General features: G+C 44.6%; 1 protein-coding gene across 1 annotated transcript in view; it reads right to left on the bottom strand.

The window, feature by feature from the left end:
* Positions 1 to 20,929, bottom strand: part of LOC144888585 (otoferlin-like) — a 49,135-nt gene extending 28,206 nt beyond the window's left edge. The window contains exons 1-2 of the mRNA XM_078767027.1: positions 20,851 to 20,929; positions 13,503 to 13,561 (exon numbers count right to left, since the gene is read on the bottom strand). Coding sequence (XP_078623153.1) covers positions 13,503 to 13,561; positions 20,851 to 20,929 — 138 coding nt within the window. The remainder of the gene's footprint in view (positions 1 to 13,502; positions 13,562 to 20,850) is intronic.
* Positions 20,930 to 22,446: the final 1,517 nt, after the last annotated feature.

The raw sequence follows: 22,446 nt of genomic DNA, 5'->3' as shown, positions 1-22,446 counted from the left end.
GCAAAGAAAACAAAAGGCCGCACACTTATTTGTTGGCGAAATATATCTGGTTAATGCATACTTTACTTGGATGATCCTGTATACTAGAGCATGAAATTGTGAAGGTGTCAGCACACGATAATGGCATACTTTATTTTTGTTTCTTCAAAATTTCAAGGAAAGGAAACACTAGCAGATGGATCAACATATCCTCTGAAGGATAGCAAATTCATGTGAGCAAACTAACCAGCGGCGAAGTACCAAGGTGAGATTTCATTCTTGGCCAGGAAATGAACCCTCAACAAGCGGGACACTTCCTCTACCTGCCATGTATTCTGGCAGCCCAAAGGTCGAATGAGACAGGGTAGTTGGTGTAAAACATGTTTCAGAAGCTTTATTGGGCCCAAACCAACAGAGTACAAAATGAACAGACAATCAAGACCCACTCTAGTGAAAACGGTGATTGTCCTGCGATGGTATCCATCGTGGCGCCTTTACGCGCACAATTGATTTTGATGATCATGATGATGAAAGTGATAAAAGGAACGTTTCTCCATGCCAAGAGGAACATTTCTCGTGCCAGCTATGGACACAGCGACAGGGAGTGCACGCTGCGGGGAGGCTTCGGACCAGCAGGCAAGTCCTGGTAGGTGCGGTGTCAAATCAGCCCCCTGATGAGACCATCACCTGGAAAACTTGCACTTTTAGCAGCAGTTCCGACTCCGGCTGCACAAGCCATCGCAAGCCCTCATCAACTATGCTACTCGGTGGGCTACAAGCAGAACACAAAGAGCTCAATTCCCACATTTAATCAGCACAGAGACCTGAATTATTCAAGCAGAGCCATTGGGCAGACCTTATGAATTATAAAAGTCTGAAAATCGGAAACCAGGCAGTATTTCAGGTGCAGGTAGAGGAGAGGAAGGTATACGGTCATGGAAAGAACGTATTGTACAAATATGTTTTTCATAATGGGGAAACAAACCACACAATTATTATAAATGTCGTATCTACAATCACTTCCGCCGGAACACGAAAACCAATGAAAATCAATGGTTTCCAGTTACGCTAGTTAATATTCCATTTGGATTCAAAACTAACCAAGGACTGTTATGGTAAAGGATAATTAGGTGCAAAATAGTAATGAATTCCATCCAAATAGAGAGGACATTGAGCTCAATGTTTCATATATTTCCATTTTGCTTTTGGATAAAATGTCAAATTACAGACATTTGCCAAATTCCTGTCTTCTGGAAGTCTAATTAAATTTTTATTTGGCAATCATCTAAACCCAAAAGCCTCGTTTAGCGGATTTTTCAAAACTGGCAAACTGAGAACTGACAGTACCTGTGCAGAGAAGTGCGATACACATTTGAGAGGTTTGATTCCACCTGCATGCAGTGTTGCTATGAATGAATGACACCTGGGTTTTTGGAGGATGCTCTGCTCCTCTCCCATTGGGCTCCAAACGGAACTGTTAAAAACCAAGCTCGATCAAACTATCGCAGTTACAAGTGTTACTCTAAAAACTGACCATTTGAACATCCACATGGTCTTCTTTCCTGTCGGTTATGAAGGATAAATCATTCTCAGGTTGTCAGTTATGAATGATAATCTGGCTGATGCCTGCGGTTCAAGGAGCATGGTTCCACAGAGGGAAGAAATGGCCAAAATAAGTTAGGTGAGCAGTGAGATAATATTTGGCAAGGGTAACAAGGTATGGGATCCTGGAGGAGTATATTCACCCTAGAGGAGCTGGGGAGTTGCTGACCAGGGCAGAAGGGTAAGACACTTGAACCATGTGAGAGGTGGTCGGACTGAAAAGCCGCCAACACAACAACTGTAGTGGGACAGGAACTTCATATGGTATGCTTCAGGATTTTGCTGAGATATTGATTGCCATTGGCCCTTTGAATCCACAGCCTCATGGCGTTTGGGGTGGTAGGGGCGGAGAGAGGGGGACATGAGATGGAGCAGCAAAGCCCACAAAGGGGAGCTATACTGCATTGCATTGTGTACTGACTGTTTAAAGCTGCTTAAATCCAAAAAGGGACCTGCAAATAATTCTAAAATGACACTCAGCCGTGACGACAAGCTTGGGGATGTGATCAACTCCAACGATAAACTTGGGTATGTAATCACCCTTAAAAATGGCTCCGCTAAACGACACCTAAGAGTACTGCAGTGGTGGTTCATAAGCAGCCTGTGTCTGTTTGGCTGCATCATTTTCTCGGGGCGCGGCTGTGCCGCTGATGCAAAGCCCGTTACCAGTTCAACGGAATAAACAGGGGCTCGAATTCGGGACCCTAAGATCTCAAGCCAGCCACCTTAACCGCGAAGCCAACACCAGGCATACAGTACTCAGAATTTGTTATTTGAGCTATTTTCCAACTTTATGTTTTTCAGCCACAGAGCTCTCTGGAGTTGAGTACTGGAGAAGCTTCTCCCAAGTTATTCTGGAATAATAAGGAACTTTCAACCAGAAATAAATCATTTGAGACATATACAAAATAGTCGGTGTATGATCAAGTCGTATTTTCTTTTTGAGCTCTATTTGATTTATTTATTGGGGCTGTCTATTTATTACGGCAGCAAAATTTCTGGAAATGTTGATCCCCAACTTCCACCCTTTGTAAGCACCATGCGCACACCCCCACTGCATCCCCTTCCCCCTCCAAAATCGAGAATATAACAATCTCCAGAATTTAATTACACAATGCTGGAGTGTCCTCCAAAGTTGTCCTGAGCCTCGTCCTGGAGGCGGGGTTGCTATCTTTAGCAAAAACTCTCTTCCTCACTCGCCCTGCACTGCACTCTCTCCACCTCACCCCCAGGAATACCTCTGGCTACGGCTTCCCCTTCGCTCCCACCTCTTGTTCATATGTGTGTTGTACCGTCCACCAAACAGTGATGACTCCATCTACATCTCGCTGTCTGATGATATGGACCAACTTCTATCTACTCATCCCAACTCTCTCTTCCTCATATGTGGTGATTTCAATTGTCACCATGCCAGTTGGCTGGGTGTGGGTACCTCTCTCACCAGCCATGGCTCTTCAGCAAAGGACTTCTGCGACTCACTGGGACTGACACAATCTGTCAATTTCCCGACCCGGATCTCAGTCAACGGAACATCTTCTCTTCTGGACTTGGTTATGACTAACTTCCCTGAAAATGTCTGCTGCTCTTCTTCTGCTCCGATCGGATCATCTGATCATGTCCTTGTTAAAGTGGACATCTCTCTGACCATCCTCAGGGAGCCTGCTCAGCGTCGACGAGTCTGGCATTTCACTCAGGCCAACTGGCACGGTCTTCAAGCAGCCATCAATCATCTGGACTGGTCTCCCATCTCTACCACCTCTGACATCAACTCATCCTGGGAATTCTTCCAAAGTAAATTGCTCTCTCTCATGCACAGATTTATCCCATCTCGTCTTCAGTTGTCATACCCTTCCTCCCGTCCATGGTACACGGAATCTTGTGGTGAGGCTGTTGCCCAGAAACAACTTGCCTTCGTCTCCTGGAAAGCAAATCCAACGGAAGGAAATCTCATTTCCTTTCACAAAGCCCGAAACAAGTGTGTGTCCACCCTCAGGAGAGCCAGGAAACAATATCTCTCTGTTCTCAAGACCGAACTCTCTTATCTGTCTCCCTCTTCCAAATCCTGGTGGCGTCTGGTCAAATCCGTTTCTGGTGTTTGTTCCCCCTCCATCCCCTCCCTTACCTCAAACGGCTACACAGCTGACTCCGCACGTGAAAAAGCTGAATGCCTCAACTCTGTGTTTGCCTCTAAATCTTGTGTCCCAAACCCATCCCTCTCTGTACCCACCATACCCAGTCGTACCCTGCTGCTCCTGGACTCCGTGTCCTTTCCTCCTGACAAGGTGGAAAAGTTTCTGTCAACCCTCGACTCTGATTCTGCAACTGGACCCGACGGCATCAGCCCACGGGTCCTAAAATCCTGCTCTGCTGCTCTATCTCACCCTCTCTCTGTTCTCTTCACCCTCTCTTTTGCTCAAGGTCAACTGCCATCTGCTTGGAAATCAGCCAACATCACCGCTTTGCACAAAAAAGGTGCAAAAACAGATCCTAGCAACTACAGACCAATCAGCCTTCTCCCAATTATCAGCAAAGTCATGGAATCCATCATTGCTTCGGATATGAAATCTTTCCTCTTCTCCAATGGCTTGATCTCTGATCATCAATTTGGTTTCAGACCAGGTCACTCTACTCTGGACATGCTGCTTCTGCTGTCTCAACAATGGATGGAGGTCCTCAATGCCAAACAGGAAATTAGAGCTGTCTCCCTCGACATATCACGTGCCTTCGACACGGTCTGGCACCCCGCTCTGCTCACCAAACTCTCCTCCTTTGGTATCCATGGAAATCTCCACGCATGGCTGGCGGACTTCCTCTCTAGTCGTCGTCAACGTGTGGCCCTGAATGGGTTTCTCTCATCTCCTCTTCCTGTTCAGGCTGGAGTTCCCCAAGGCAGTGTTCTGGGCCCCGTGCTTTTTCTGGTCTTCATCAATGATCTCTCTGACTCTCTCGAAAATCCTCTCTATCTCTTTGCTGATGACTCCACTCTCTGCCGCTCCATTCCTCTTCCCTCAGATCGGCAGTCTGCTGCCTCCTCACTCTCTGAAGACCTGGACAAAATCACAGACTGGTCAAACAAGTGGAACATGTCTTTCAATCCTGACAAATCTCACACTCTTACTATGTCTCTCCGAAAAGATCGACTGGACAACCCTCCCATCTACTTTCTCAACAATCCTCTCCAAGAAGTTCTGTCGCTCAAGATTTTGGGTCTCACTATCTGCCATGATCTTTCTTGGGAAAACCACATTTCCAAGCTGGCCTCCAAAGCCAGTCGCCGACTGGGCATCCTCCGTCGTGCGAAGTCCTTCCTCGGCACACCTGAGCTCCTCACCACATACAAGGCTTTCATCCGCAGCTCAATGGAATACTGTTCTCCCCTATGGGCCGGTTGTCCTGCCTCACACCTAGCTCGGCTTCACGCTGTTGAAACCAAAGCTTTCAGAATTATTGGAATCTCCCGCGATGAAGCTATCTCTGAGGGCCTTTCACTCACTCACCGCATGCAGGTAGGTGGTCTTTCTGTCTTCTACCGACTCCTCTCCGGCCTTGCACCCCCAGCTCTCTCTGTGCTCTGTCCCCCAAATATTCCTACAGGTCGCACAAGATCTGCCAGCAACCCTCTGATGGTTAAACTGCCGAAATCTCGGCTCTCTGCTCACCTTCACTCTTTCATTCCTCTTTTCTCCCGCCTCTGGAACAAACTCCCTCACTCCCTTCAATCCCACTCCTCCCTCCAGGTCTTTAAAACAGCTGTTCACCACCATCTCTTATCTTCCCCCATCCAAAACCTTGATCTTTTCTACCCCCGCTAATTCACCCCAGATCCACCTTGTTTGAAATTCCAACTTCTTTCCTGGAAGTCCTGGCAGTGTCCATATGTTTTATACCTCTCCCACCGCCCCCTTCCCATGCCCCCCCCAAAGCCCACTCCCTCCCACAGATCTCTCGATGTCTCCATGTCTCTCGGTCCCTGCTCTCAAATGTTGTGTTTGTGTCCTTCCCCCTCTCTCCCCATCTTGTCTACCGCTCCCGATGTTATATGTTTTATGTGTCGGTTTGTCTTTCTGTGTGATTAATGTTCGCTCTTTCACGAGCCTCGATCTTGTATACAAAAAAAAGAAAAAAAGAAAAAAAAAAAAAAGTTGTTACAACTTAGACTGAAACGGAAAGCAACAGAGCCCGATAAAGTTGCTTGAGGGGGTATGGGGTACTCCAGAATAAAAACCTTTAATGGAAAAAATAACTGAGTGGAATAAAAGGATTTTGAATTCAGTGGGATATAATTTTCAACTTCACACACATAATCCTGTACGCGTTGGAACTGCATCAAATAGTATTAAACATGTTGAATTAAATAAAAGCAAGGAAACAAAAACTTAGCACTAATTTCTCCCCTCCCCCTTCAGCCCATCCCTTTTGCCCCCAGGGCCTAACTCAACCAAACCATCCCACTGCATCAACATGATGGATACATTTTCACTGCAAATCGTGCATTAAAGTACTTTTCCTGGTCTTCCCAAAGTGAACATCCATGACATCTTGCACAAGATCCGAAGCCCTGCATTCCCTTCCGAATGCAAAATTAAAAAGCTCCTCAGAGATTACACAGGATTGTTCTGTGAACCCATCTCACCCTCGAAATAATTCTGTTATTTATGTGAAAAATGTTCCCATTTGGTTTGAAGCAATATGAGATGGAAAAATAATGTCTCAATTACCAAGGGTCTTTAAACTGTCTCGTGGTGGCAGACAGTGGGAGCTCGAACCCTTTTCCATGCCACAGACCAATGGTTACCCCGCGTGTGATGTGAAAAACTGGGTTAAGGGACCTTCCTCCCACACCGCATGCACGCAATCTTTCCCGCGCACCCTTCACACGCACAAACCACCCCCTGCACTGCACACTCAAGCCTCCACTGCACACTCAAGCCTCCACTGCACCCCACACACTCAAACCTTCCTCCTCACTCCCCTCACAAAACCACCCCCCACCATCCTGCATCATCCCAACACCTCCTCCCCCATCTCCAACTGTGCTCTTCAAACATCCGAGGTCTCTGTTCTAACCTGACAGATCTTTATCTCTCAATCCAAACCACTATTGATAAACCAGACATCATCTGTTTAACAGAATCTTTCCTCCCACAGGACATCCCCGACTCCTTCGTGTCTTTCCCCGGTTACGGTCTACTCCGATTTGATAGGCCTGAACCACACCACGGCTGCGGAGTTGCACTTTACATCAGGAACTCATTTTCCCACTGCCCTTGTACTGACCTTACACTTCCCAACCCCCAGGAGTACATCTGGCTATGGCTTCCTCCGCTCCCACCTTTTGCTTAAATGCTTGTTGCACCGTCCTCCCAACAGTGGCGACTCCATCTACATCTCTCTCAGACAACATGGACAAACTTTTAATCATTCATCCCAACTCTCTCTTCCTCATTGGTGAAGATTTCAATTGTCACCATGCAACTTGGCTGGGTGTTGGTGCCTCTCGCACCAGCCATGGCACTTCAGCAAAGGATTTATGTGTCTCTACAGGACTGACTCAATCAGGATAACTTTCTACAGGATAACTTTCCAACCCGGATTTCTCACAATGGTAAATCCTCTCTTCTTGACTTGGTAACGACCAACTTTCTCGCAAATGTTTCCTGCTCTTCCTCTGCTCCAATTGGTTCATCAGATCATATGTTTGTGAAAGTCAATATCTCTCTGGTTATTCTCAGAGCTGCCTCAATGTCGGCGAGTCTGGCATTTCACTCAGACAGATTGGCAAGCAGCCATCTCTCTTCAGGACTGGTCTCCCATATCTACTGCCCTTGATATTAGCTCAGCCAGGGAAGTCTTCCACAGAAATCTACTCTATCATGCACATATTCCTCCCACCTTGGCTTCAATTATCCTCCCCTACTTTCCTGCCCGTGGACACTGAATCCTATGGTGAGGCAGTTGCTCTGAAACAACTTGCCTTCTCTTCCTGGAAGGTTAATCTGACCGAAGGCAATCTCAGTGCATTCCAAAAGTCCACAACAAATATGTGTCCACTCTCAGGCATGATGCCAATACCTCACCTGAACTATGTTCCGGGTGAGATAAAAGGGAGCTAAAACGGATCCCCTCAACTACAGACCTATCAGCTTAATTCAAACATCAGCAAAGTCATGGATTCCATCACCACAGTTAATATGAAATCCTTCCTCTTCTCCAACAACCTCATCTCTGATCGACAATATGGATTCAGACCTGGTTACTCCACCTTGGACATGCTGATTCTACTCAACCAACAATGGATGGAAGCCCTCAATTTCAGATATGAGATCAGGGCCGTCTCTCTAGACATATCTCGTGGTTTTGATACAGACTGACATCCTGCCTTACTCTCCAAGCTCTCTGCGTATGTTGTCCAAGGCCAACCCAAACCATGGCTCATTGACTTCCTCTCCTCTCAAAGCCAACGTGTGGCTCTCAATGGAATCCTTTCATCTCCTCTCCCTGTCAAGGCTGGAGTGCCCCAAGGCAGTGTTCTAGGCCCAGTCCTATTGCTGATCTTCATAAATGAGCTCTCTCACTCTGGAAAATCCTCTATTGATGTGACAATGGCTCCACCCTATGCCATGACATTCCTCATCCTTCAGCCAGGCAGGCAGGCTACAGCCTTTTCCCTCTCTTCAAACCTTTTAAAAAAAATCACAAGATGGTCAAACACTTGGAATATGTCTTTCAATCCAGACAAATCTTACACACTTACTATCCCTCTCCAAAAAGGACCATTTGAAAAACCCTCCTATCTACTTTCTCAACAACCCTCGAGGCAATTCAGTCATTCAAACACCAGGGTCTCACTATCAGCCGTGATGTTTCTTTGGCAAACCATATTTCAAAGTTGGCATCCAAAGCAAGTTCTGACTGAGCATCCTCCATCGTACAAAGTCTTTTCTTAGCACACCTGAACTCCTATTCATCAACCAGGCCTTCGTCCACAACTTGATGAAATATTGCTCTTCCATGTGGGTTGGTTCCCGTGCTCCACATCTTGCTCAAGTTGATGCCGTGGAAACCAAGACCTTCAAGATCATTGGAATCTCGTGCGATGACACTGAGTTTTTGGGCTCCCCACTTTGCCGCCACAGACTCCGTCTTCTCTCTATCTTCTACTGCCTCCTTTCTGTTCTTGCACCCTCTGCTCTTTTGGTGCTTTTCCCCCCATCGATAGGTTTCTGCAGGGCACACATGGTCCACCATCAACCCCATTCTAGTGAAAATGCCTAAATCCAGGATCCTTGTTCACCTCCACTCATTTGTTCCCCTTCTTACCCACCTGGGGAATCATCTTCCACATCCTCTTCAATCTCATTCTCCCTCCAGGTTTTCAAGACAGCTATTCACCACAAACTCCGATTGTCCCCAATCCAAAACCATGATCTTTTCTACCCTCATTAACCACACCCAAATGCCTCCTTCTTCCAAATTTCCAGATTTCCCTCCTTGGGGTTTCCTTCTGTATCCAACTTGTCCACCCCATGCATGCGTGTTGCATCTAGTTTTTGTCTTTTACATCCTGATCAATTTAGTGTACTACCTCTTTCAGGAGCCTCAACTACATACTGGCACAAATTGTTTTTTTGAAGGTTATCATCAGAGAGAGAGCCGATCTATGAAATATTAAATCTGTTACATCAGTTGTTTTACATGTTTGTGTAGTTTTTAGCTGGCAGTGTGTAATGGGAGGCCTGCTTCCTTACTGCATTGTCAATAAAGGCTGCACAATTGCGATTACAAAACGAAACAGCTGACAATACCAATTTTCACTGTGATAAACTCAATTAGGCGAGCCTTCTCATGGGAAGCTGAGTGCTAGGTTTTTGGTAAAGGTTAGGAGTTACGCGCCTTGGCAAGAACTACATCGATAAGCACAAAGAACCCGCTGGCGTAGCAACCTTTTAATGGAACTCCAACAAAGCTTGCTTTGGCGTGAGTGCAATACATGTGTGGACAAACAAACAATAAAAGATAAGCATGCTCCGCCAAGAAATGTAACGACAAATCAAATAAGTTTGTTGTTACAATGGATTGTGCTGTAACTGGCCTCACCACCTGACCATTACAATGGATTGTGCTGTAACTGGCCTCACCACCTGACCATTGACCAGACCTGGTTTGGCTAGGAATTTGGAATTTTTGTTGTTGTATAGCCCCTGACAGTTCCCTCGAACAAGCTCGTGAGACAGACAGCCGATTGATCTCGCAGGAGCGATCCAGAGATCTCCCACATTCAGGATGGTGTACCCCCGCCTTCACAAAGTCAGGGCCACGACTGACTTAGAAAGAGAGAGAGAGAGAGACAGAGAGACAGAGAGAAAGAGAGAGAGAGAGAGAGAGAGAGATAGAGAGAGAGAGAGAAAGAAAGAAAGAAAGAGACAAAAGGGAAAGGGCTGGTCCATGGGGTCCGATTGGCACTGACCGTGACTATGCTGCCTTGACGAATCCGGACAACAGGGAAGAATGGGGAAGATTTGGCCCCTGACTTGCGTTGGGGTATACAACGGAATTTGTTCAGGGAGCTGACAATCACCCACTCTTTGCGAAAGACAAAGTGGGGTCTTGAATCGTCCACCAGCAAGCAATGCTGGCAGACGGGTCCACAGCTCAGTCCATCCGTGTGAAGGCACACTTTGTGATGCAACTCCTTGCCTGAAGCACCATTCTGAAAGTCAGGGTGGGAATCAAACCGTACGCAGGGAAATGCACTACCTCTACACTATCCGGCCAATCCTTATTAGCTCCATTTTCTCAGCCAAATTTCCATCATCAAAAGGGATGCTTTGGGGTCAGATAAATTGAGAAATTAAATTAAGAGAAGGTAGACAAGGGAAAAAGGATGATCGGAAATAGAAAGGTGGTTTTGGATATGTGGGGGTGGCGGTGGGGGGATTGAAAATCGAAGGGAGATAAGTTTTCGAGGTGAGGGAAATAAAGAAAGGGAATGGAAGATCTATGACGAAAGCAGGGTGGTGATGGTGGTAGTAGCAGAAGTGGTCAAACATTCTGCCATATTTATATACAAAATAAATAGAATGGCCTCTTAAAAAGAACATCTGATATTCTGACAATTTTTCTTTGTTCTTCAGGAAGCATACATTCTGTATTACGATTAATCTTCTACAATGACCATCCGCCAGAAGAGAGGGTATTGCATTTGGGTCCGTTTGTCTTCTGTCTGTTTGTCTGCACTGAACGTGAGTATGCTTTTCTCTTCAACCATTGGTCCGATTGACACGAAATTTTCACCTTAGCAGCTCCATCTCCTGTATAATTTGTCATGATAATTATGACGTCATAGGTCATGTGGTATGGGCACCATCTTGGAAAAAAAAACAAAAAAAACGTACACCTCTATATCTCCGAAACCGCTCCATGGAAAAGAAAATCGAAACATGGCTCATTGCCATGTACTCCACATGGGAAACAACAGATTCATGATGATGTCATTGGTGCCCTCATTATGACATCATAATTAGACAAGTAGAACGCTTGATCCGATCAGTTCAAAATTTCTTCAGCGTGAGCTACACCAAAATTGCATGGGACAATTAAATTGATAATGTCATTGGTCACGTGGTTTGTCAGCCATATTGAATTGAAAATGAAAACCTTCAAAAATCTTATTTGCCAGAACAGCTTACTAGATCGATGTGAAACTCCACACACATGATCTAGTAGCCTTGGGGATTAAAGTTTGAAAACATTTGAGTCATAGGTCACACGGTCGGGCAGCCATATTGGATTTTATGCAAAAACTACAAAAACTACATAAATGAAATTCTTCTTCTTCTCTGAAAGCAATGAACTGATCGATGCAAAATTTTAACCACATGTTCAACTACCCATGGGGATATAATTTTGAAAAAAAAAAAAAGTAATCGGTCACATGGTTTGGCAGCCATATTGGATTCAAGGAGAATTTAAAAAAAAAAAAAAGGTTTTCTGAAAGCACTTACCCTATGGATGCGAAGTCTTACAAATATCATCTCACCCCATAGCTGCATTTCGTGTGCAAATGGTGATATAATAGGTCACATGCTTTGGCAGCCACCCGAGATAGAACTAGAACGTCACTCTTCGACGTTACAACGTCGACCGATGTGCCTCCACCCACATTAATACATCATTATAATACTTGTACCAAGTTTGATTTAAATCCATTCAGCTGCTCTCAAGTTATCACATTTTTATATGACATGACCTCTGACCTTTGACCTCTTGACCCCCAAATTTAAGCAGTTCATGTTTACATCATTATATATACCTGAACCAAGTTTTAATATAAATCCCTTCAGCTGTTCACAAGTTATCACATTTTTACCTGATTAGGGCATGCCCGTACGTGGGTGCCCGTTCCTTGCCAAAAAAAAAAAAAAACGCTACCCGTACGCTCTACCCCGCCCGTACGCCCGTACGCCCATAAACAAAAAAAACAACGCTCTTCGCTTCCGCCCTTCGCTCTGACTGAATTGGGAGAAATAATGCGCATAAGAAATCGAGAAATTATTATTTTCTCCGGAAGAAATCGAATTACGAACCGTAATGGCGCACGCGCTCGGCTCGGCTCGCTCTCACATCGGCCACGCCTACGCAACAACGCGTTCTGTGATTGGCTGCCGGAAGTGCAGTCTTCACTGTCCGGAAGGTCGCATATCGCAGTTACGATGAATCGCAAATTAGTTTTAATTAGTTTTAAAACATAGTTGAACGCCAACATAGTTTGCCAACGTGAAATAAATGAATACGCTCTCAAATGTGCCGTCCGAGGCAGAGTCTGTTCGCCACGTTCGGCACACGTGATAGCTCGCTGCTCTCCGATTGGTTGAATCGTTTTTTGGACATAGCTCGGTAACTACTTCTCCGATTAATATGAAACCTTGAAAAGGCACATCCTCGGGTCCCCAGCAATATACCTGGCAAGTTTCAAGTATATCGGACCGGTAGTTGTCGAGAAACAGCGGTCACAGACAAACATACATACATACATACATACAAACATACACACAGAGATTACTGGAATTATAGATAGATATGACCTCTGACCTCGGGACCCCAACATCTAATCAGTTAAGCTTTGCATCATTATACATACCTGCACCAATTTTTATTTAGATCACTTCAGCCTTTCTCAAGTTGTGTACCTATTACAGACTTGGACTTTGACCTCTTGGCCCCAAATTCTAATCAGGTAATCTTTACAACATTATACATACCTGCACCAAGTTTGAATTAGATCACTTCAGCCATTCTCGATTGGGGTACACGGTGTAAAACAAATTAACACTACTAGGAATTTCAGGAATGAAGTCGGAGATTGAAAGGGGTGGATTTGGGGTGTATTAAGGGGGGTAGAAAAGATCAAGGTTTTGGATGGGGGAAGATAAGAGATGGTGGTGAACAGCTGTTTTAAAGACCTGGAGGGAGGAGTGGGATTGAAGAGAGTGGGGGAGTTTGTTTCAGAGGCGGGAAAAAAAGAGGAATGAAAGAGTGAAGGTGAGCAGAGAGCCGAGATTTTGGAAGTTTCACCAGAAGAGGGTTGCTGACAGATCTTGTGCGACCTGCAGGGATGTTTGGTGGACACAGCACAGACAGACGGACGGACAACCTGAAAACATAATGCCTCTTGCGACTTAGTCGACGGAGGCATAAAAACGAACCTTATTCGAAACAACACGAAACAAACACCACACACGACATGTCCTGGCGAGGGTCTTCAATCTGTGATTGCTTTTTCTTGTTGCATTTTGCATGTCTTATTGAAAAGCATTGTTGTTGCTTGGACGTTAAAGACATCTGCGGGCTGGCCACTCATGATGTATATCTGGTTCATATAAAACTTTCATTAAAAGCAAAGTTTGCAAAGGAAGCCTCACCTCATCAAAGTTTGCCTCATTTTCACAGTTCTCGAGCACAGCAGTACTGAATGAAATTCCTGCAAAATAGGGAGAGGAGGAATGGGTGGAAGGGGGAGGAAAGGAAGGGGAGGAGTGTTAGGGTCAAGAGGTAATATATCATCAAGTGGAATTGTTGACGGGAAATAAACAGACCTCACATGGAGCAGCAAAGCTTTATCAAAAGGCTTACATGGAGCTTTATCAAAAACTCTCTTCCTCACTCTCCTTGCACTGCCCTCTCTCCACCCCACCCCCAGGAGTACCTATGGCTACGGCTTCCTCTCCGCTCCCACCTTTTGTTCATATGTGTTCTGTACCGTCCTCCAAACAGTGATGACTCCATTTACATGTCGCTGTCTGACAACATGGACCAACTTCTATCAACTCATCCAAACTCTCTCTTCCTCATATGTGGCGACTTCAACTGTCATCATGCCAGCTGGCTGGGTGTGGGTTCATCTCTCACCAGCCATGGCAACTCAGCAAAGGACTTCTGCGACTCATTGGGACCGACACAATCTGTCAATTTCCCGACCCGGATCTCAGCCAATGGAGTATCTTCTCTTCTAGACTTGGTTATGACAAACTTCCCTGCAAATGTCTGCTGCTCTTCTTCTGCTCCAATCGGTTCTTCTGATCATGTGCTGGTTAAAGTGGACATCTCTCTGGCCATTCTCAGAGAGCCACTTCAGCGTCGATGAGTCTGGCATTTCAATCAGGCCAACTGGCATGGGATGCAAACAGCCATCAATCATCTGGACTGGACTCCCATCTCTACTGCCTCTGACATTAATTCTTCCTGGGAATTCTTCCAAAGCAAACTGCTCTCTCTCATGCACAGATTTATCCCATCTCGTCTTCAGTTGTCTTACCCTTCCTCCCGTCCATGGTACACTGAGTCTTGTAGTGAGGCAGTTGCCCTGAAACAACTTGCCTTTGCGTCTTGGAAGGCAAATCCAACTGAAGGCAATCTCAGTTCCTTCCACCAAGCTCGGAACAAGTGTGTCTACCCTCAGGAGTGCCAGGAAGCACTATCTCTCCTCACTCAAGAACGAACTCTCAAACCTGTCTCCTTTCTCCAAATCCTGGTGGCGTCTGGACAAATCCGTTTCTGGTGTTTGTTCCCCTTCCATCCCCTCCCTTACCTCAAATGGCTACACAGTTGACGCCGCACATGACAAAGCCGAATGCCTCAACTCTGCGTTTGCCTCAAAATATTGTGTCCCAAACCCATCTCTCTCTGTTCCCACCTTACCCAGTCGAACCAAACTGCTCCTGGACTCTGTGTCCTTCTCTCCTGACAAGGTGGAGAAGTTTTTGTCTAACCTCGACTCTGATTCTGCAACTGGACCAGACGGCTTCCACCCACGGGTCCTAAAATCCTGCTCTGCCGCTCTATCTCACCCTCTCTCTGTTCTTTTCACCCTGTCTTTTGCTCAACGTCATCTGCCAGCATCTTGGAAATCAGCAAACATTACCGCTTTACACAAAAAAGGTGCAAAAACAGATCCTTGCAACTACAGACCAATCAGCCTGCTCCCAATTATCAGCAAAGTCATGGAATCCATCATTGCTTCGGATATCAAATCCTTACTCTTCTCCAATGGCTTGATCTCGAATCATCAATTTGGATTCAGACCAGGTCATTCTACTCTGGACATGCTGCTTCTGCTGTCTCAACAATGGATGGAGGTCCTCAATGCCAAACAGGAAATCAGAGCCGTCTCCCTTGACATATCACGTGCCTTCGATATGTTTTGGCACCCAGCTCTGCTCACCAAACTCTCCTCCTATGGTATTTATGGAAATCTCCTCGCATGGCTTGCGGACTTCCTCTCTGGTCGTAGTCAACGCCCACACACACAAACATACACACACAAACGAACACAAACGCACACACACACAAACAAACACACACACACACACACACACACACACAAACAAACATACAAACAAAGACACACAAACAGTATATTGTAATGACTATGTGGGTTTAGTCATTTTTTTACTATGTGGGTTTAGTTGTATCATGTTACCCCAATTCGTGCAGCCAAGTTCCCTTGTTTAGATTAGATCTTTCTTTTCTCGATGATGTAGCATACTCTTCACAGATCATCGACGCCGTTGAAGCGGATTGCATTGGGTGGTTTGCCATTGCCTTCCCAGCAGAACTTAAGGCAGGACCTTGGAATTTGGCCAGGGTTCTGGTGATAGCTCACCTACTCTTCACGAAGAACACGTGGTATTTTTAACGTCGACCAACAAATGCCAGATGCTTGTTTAACGTCCATCCGAGGGACGGCACACTCATTGATGAATCGCCCTGCTTGTGAAACACCAGAATGACAGTTTAAAGCTGGGTCGGGATTCGAACCCAGGCTAGCCAGCTTAGGTGCGAGTGTTAGTTTGTATGGACAACCTGTCACAGGCCCAGATTAGACCTTCATCTCCCCTCCAATCTACTGTTTCACTGATTACAAGTTCTTTTGAATCCTTTAATCCCTTATTCAATTACATCCACGTGCTGCCGGCGAGGAGGTCACGGTAATGGCAGCCTCTGGTGTGTGTGTGTGTGTGTGTGTGTGTGTGTGTGTGTGTGTGTGTGTGTGTGTGTGTGTGTGTGTGTGTTTATAAGTGTAAAACAAGAGAGGTGAATAACAACAAGCTAGTTTTAAGTACAAGCGTGTGTTTGTTTGCACAGTTTGAGTTTTCTGGCTTCCCAATTGTTTATTGTAATAAATTTGTCTCTTCTTCCTATTCTGCGGTTTAGATTGTGGATGTTGCCTCCAGCATAATAAATTATTCTGGGGATCGATAAGCCTGCCAAGATATTATCGCATTAACACAAATTGATAAAGGTAACCCTGAGTTTCTGTTTACTCATTCAAATGAAACTCACTTCACACTCAAGTTACCCTGTGGAGCATTCGCTCTGGCATGACTGGGTTTGAATTCTTCTGGGTGTGTTTCTATATACATGTTGAGATCAGACCACATCACTGTAGTGGGCACCAGGAAGCAAGTGCCACACCATCTATGAATGCATGCATCCTGACCAACTAAAATGTCTACCACACATTCACCTGTCTGTGGTGCACAAAACAGTTCTGGGGTAAGATAGAACCAATTTAAATGAAAATGCTCTTCTGGCTAACCAGTTGCATGGGCTATGCCTATTGGGCATGCAATTAGCAGAGCTAGCGGCGTCGTGGACGTTTCCTCTCTGGGGCGGACTGGTCTGTACAATTGATAACTAAATCCTATTCCCGGTATTTGGCTGCAGTACAATCCAGGGGGCTCTAGTATAATCCTACCTATGCAACTGTTTTGTCAGAAGAGCCTTTAAAATATATTTTTTAAATGCACGTTGGCAATTTACGTTCAGTGTTTAAACGTGGAAACGTAAAAACATTCACATACGCCTTCATGATTTTGTACAGTCTTGGACTATTGAGAGTACCCCATTCATTCAACCTTGTGAACAACCCTCCTTATACAATTGAGGCAGCTCATTATTTTATAGATTATACGCAAAAGTACCCACCCCCAGTGACGGGAAAAGTTTAGGTTAATATATTAATTTAAATTACTTTAAATTAAAAAAGTGAAATGAAAATTCAAAATAACCAATGAGAAGCTTTTCATAATGCAGCGAGGGAAGCTGCCTCGTAAACACGAGACAGACGGACACACGGACAGATGCCACAGTTCAATATATATGCATGTACAATTTAATAAACAGGAATAAACTCCTGCATGGGGCTAGTGTGAAAAAATTCTGACAACCCATGACTCAAACCCAAAAACCTCATTGATTATGTGGCCACAGCCCACTGAGCTATTGAGTATTCAGGTTAACCTCAGAAATTGCTCACAGATAAGAAAGTCCTGGATAAAATACAGTATACATTTTGTTTATCCAGGAATTTCTTGAGTGATACTTGAGATTGGTGAATTGTTGATGATGATTTATCTTCCAAAGCAAATTTTACATTGTACAAGCATCAATTACCTTGCAAGGCAGGAAATGGTCCTGCTCCAACCACATGGTATCTTTAACTACCAGTATTTCTGATCAAAAGGTTATTCATAAACAATCTTCAGCCCTTTTTCATCCAATTCTAGAATATGATCTTCTTAATTTTATACGTTACATTAAGGATGCTGCTAAAGAAAAGCTGAATGTCTCAATTATGGCTTGTCAAAAGACTGGGAAGTATTTTTCGCTTATCTGGAATTGGAATTCCAGATGAGGTATTGTCATGGTGCACAGTCCGTCCGTCCATCCATCCATGCATCCATCACCTATTTCGACTTTTCCGACCAAACCGCTGTGCTGATCCGGCTGAAATTTGGAAGCAAGGTTCCGCTCCTGACTGGTAACTGGGATTGCAACGGTCATTCCGGTCAGGTGACCGGAAGTGTGTCAAAATGGTGAACTTAGTAATTTCGTTGAAAAATATTTTTCTCCAGACACACCAATCAAAATGCTACCACATTTGGGTTACACCATTCGGCCAGGCTAGGGATGTTAAACTGCTGAGATCATGCCGATCATGTGACCGCAAGTGTGTCAAAATGGCTGACAGTCATTTTTTGGGAAAATCGCGGAAATTCCTTCAAAAATCATCTTCCCCTGACCGACAACTCATAATGCTAGCAAATTTGGTCACAACTTAGGCCAGAGCCCAGATAAGCTACAAGTCCAGTGGTCCTATTTTCATCTTTTTATTCATGTCACCGTTTCCAAAAGGTCTTCTCTCGATTATAATTAATTCCTCTGCATGTTAATACATACCCCGCAATATGTCCTGATGAAAAATGCTGCACAGTCTTGAAAACCCCTCAGAATCAGCCAGCAATTTCATTTCCTTGCTGATATCATTGTAGTTATCAACTAGAACGCAATCAACGGAAGTGCTGACTCAACACCGTTGGTTTCTCTCGGTGCAAAACCAACCCAGAGGATGCTAACCTATTCTGCTGTACTGCTGCAGTGCGAGTAAATGTAGTCCTGCACTAATTTTCATTCTTCCTTGTGAGCTCAACATTGAACTGGTCTGCATGATTCACATTATGAAGCTGTTTGCCAAATTTGACGATTCTAGCTGCCCTTGTTATGCAGCGATTCTGCTGACAGACAGACAAGCCCACAGATGGGATGATCAGAATACTAGGCCAGGCCCATGAGTAACTATAATTATTTCTCTCTTGGCCATATTCATAACATGTGGCAAATATGTCATTTTCACAAGACTTTGTTCAATATGCAATGGACATCATGTTCCTTCTGACATAGCAAAGTGAAGATGCATGGTGCAGTGTGTCATATCCTGCACTTCTTTGCAAACTTTCATGAGTTGTAATATATTTTTGTGGGTTTTAGAAGCAGAAACGTAGTCTGCCCAGAGTGTCAGGGCTCAAAGTAACCACCTATTTTAGGATGACGCTTTGAGGACCAAATTGTGACGTTTTGACCCACTGAACCCCGGATAGTCTCCAATTGTTAGATGAATCAACCGACTCCGGACTGGATGACTGATTCTCTCAGACTCCAGACTGGATGACTGATTCTCTCAGACTCCAGACTGGATGACTGATTCTCTCAGACTCCAGACTGGATGACTGATTCTGTCAGACTCCAGACTGGATGACTGATTCTGTCAGACTCGAGACTGGATGACTGATTCTGTCAGACTCGAGACTGGATGACCGATTCTGTCAGACTCCGGACTGGATGACCGATTCTGTCAGACTCCGGACTGGATGACCGATTCTCTCAGACTCCGGACTGGATGACCGATTCTCTCAGACTCCGGACTGGATGACCGATTCTCTCAGACTCCGGACTGGATGACCGATTCTCTCAGATTCCGGACTGGATGACGGATTCTCTCAGACTCCGGACTGGATGACCGATTCTCTCAGACTCCGGACTGGATGACGGATTCTGTCAGACTCCGGACTGGATGACCGATTCTGTCAGACTCCGGACTGGATGACCGATTCTGTCAGACTCCGGACTGGATGACCGATTCTGTCAGACTCCGGACTGGATGACCGATTCTGTCAGACTCCGGACTGGATGACCGATTCTGTCAGACTCCGGACTGGATGACCGATTCTGTCAGACTCCGGACTGGATGACCGATTCTGTCAGACTCCGGACTGGATGACCGATTCTGTCAGACTCCGGACTGGATGACCGATTCTGTCAGACTCCGGACTGGATGACCGATTCTGTCAGACTCCAGACTGTATGACTGATTCTGTCAGACTCCGGAATGGATGACTAGGTCTGTCAGACTCCGGAATGGATGACTGGGTCTGTCAGACTCCGGACTGGATTACTGATTCTGTCAGACTCCAGAATGGATGACTGACTCTGCCAGACTCTGGATGAGACGAAACTAATGGAGCCCAAAAACTAATGGAGTTAAAAAAAAAGAAGTCCATCCAGGTTGTGAGATAATGGAAGCTGTAACTAAAGGTAATATTTTGTCTTTCTGTAAATTGTATGGGGAGGGGGGGTTGGGGGGTATGGGGGGGGGGCAATGTGGGCATCATTTTTATCCCTTTTGTGATCCGACAACTGTTCTGGAAGAAGCATCTTAATCTTCATTTAAATCCTTACTTCTCTTCAATATAGTCTTATTTCATTTCAGCAATCAGATCAAACCCTATCCAAAACCATGAGCTTTTCTATTCCATCACCAACACACCTCTTTCCCAATCTCCAGTTTTTCCTTCCTGGGATCTTGCGTCCACATCCATCTTGTCCACCCCATGTGTACGTCTTCAATTACACAACTAATTTCTCGAAGTCACCCTCTATTTTGCCTCTCAATCCTGCTGTTGACCCCCCCCCCCCCCCCTCTCCTGCTACTGTTCCATGTTCTAGCTCTTCCACGAGCCTCGACTCGTTATATAAATAAATAAATACACCAAATGCCCCATTTTCTCACACCTCTTAAATTCCCTTTAAAATGATCCTTTTATCCCACTAACAACCTCGTTTTGCATCTTATAACAAAAATAGAATACATTTTGGAGCGTTATAAAGAATTTCTATATAAAGTCTAAAAATTGTTTAAAAAAACACTTCAAAAAGTTCTTATTCAACAATGAAGCAGCAACACACTATTTGACTAGAATGTATGAAGCACAGTTTTGGTTATTCGGAATAGTTAGTTATCATATGTTAAAAAAAACAAACATTTCGTTTCTCACATGTCAGTAAATTAAGGCTTTAAAAAATAATTGCGCAACTTATTGCATTCTAATGGTATAATCAGCCTCTTGCTTGGAATTACAGCGGATCAGTTACCTCTGAAGTTGAGTTTAGCAACACGGTCTCCCTTTCCCTTCAACTCCGACACCTTTATCAGGTGCACCACCAGATCCATGATGCCTGCAAAGCTTCTCAAGCAGTCGTCACTCCACCTGCAACTTTAGCTCCTTCGTGCAAAGCGCTCAAGGCACCACAGCCACCTGCAAATGGACGCAAGACTTTCACGCAGCACCTGCGAAGCTCGCCAACGGAAGAGCTGTGCAGGTGAAACTCGAAAAGTTTACCTGTGCCTGCTGAATTATTGAAGCGGGGTATCTTTTATCCCGCAAGCGAAAGGCTACGCAAGATGTCAGCGTCATCAAGCCAGCCTTTTGTATACGCTCACACCTTTCAATGGATTCGAATAGTCTTCGTATCCTGTTTCCACCAAGAGTGTCAGTGATACGAGTACCTGTACAATGATTTTTAAACTATGATATCTAAGACTCATTGATGAGATTGTCCATTAATTACACAGAGGGAAAGGACATTAGGAGACATCTGTGTACTTTTACCTGAATTACGAGGGCAGTAGCTGTTTATGGACAAATCTAAAACATGGGATTTTAACTTGGCATCTCAGCATCACGTGATACCAAATGGGAATACTACAAAGGCTAACCTAAAATGAAATTATGATAATATAATAATAACTAGAACGGCACTCTGGAGAGCGCAAACCTCCACCAGTCTCACCAGTTTATGTTTTGTATCCCACTGATAGGCCGGATTTGGATTCGGACCTGAACCAAAATCGAATCGGCTTGTTCTCGTCACCTAACCAACTCGTCCACCAAGTTTAGTCATAAGTCATCCGCAACTTTAAAAAATATATCATGTTATATATCGCTTTTTGCTCGATCTCTCAATGGTTTATATTAAATTTAATATTTAATATATTTAATATTAATATAAATAATAAATAATTTAAAAGAATCACTTAAAAATAAAATAATTATCGTATCCGAATCCATACTCAGATCTTCACCAGAATCGAATCCATTCGTCTCTCACACACCCAACCTGTACACCAAGTTTCGTCAAAATCCGTCCATAACGCTTTGAGATATCCTGCTGTATATCGTGTTTAGCCCGAATCCCAATGGTGAAAAATCACTTTAAAATTCTCCGATCCAGATCCGGATTCGAATCTTCACCAAAATTGAATCAATTCTTCCTTATCACACACTCAAGCTGTCCACCAAGTTTCGGCCAAATTGGTTCACAACTTTTTGAGATATCCTGTTCAGAAACAGACAGAATGAAAAAAAAAATCACTCGACGAACGACACTTGGCAAAAGAGAACAAAGTTGAATGGCACTCGGTAGAGCATCCTTTTGACCTCAAAAATAGTTGGTGGTTGAATTCAGTAAGCTGATGTGCAAATCCTATTCAAATTTCAAGTCAATTGGATGAAAATTGAGGATTTTAGAAATTGGAAAGGTGGTTGACCTTTGGCCTATGTTGACCTTTTGACCTCAAAAATATATAGGATTTTGTCGGACCACGAACTCGACCATTTGGTGAAGTTTCGTGAAGATCGGTTTAAAATTGTGACCTTTAGGCAAGTATAGGTGAGCGGACAGACAAAC

This window comes from Myxine glutinosa, chromosome 13 (genome assembly GCF_964187855.1).
Source record: "Myxine glutinosa chromosome 13, kmMyxGlut1.1, whole genome shotgun sequence".
Lineage (NCBI taxonomy): Eukaryota > Metazoa > Chordata > Myxini > Myxiniformes > Myxinidae > Myxine > Myxine glutinosa.
The sequence above is the reverse complement of the archived record's forward strand: the minus strand, read 5'-3'. Positions and strand labels throughout refer to the sequence as shown.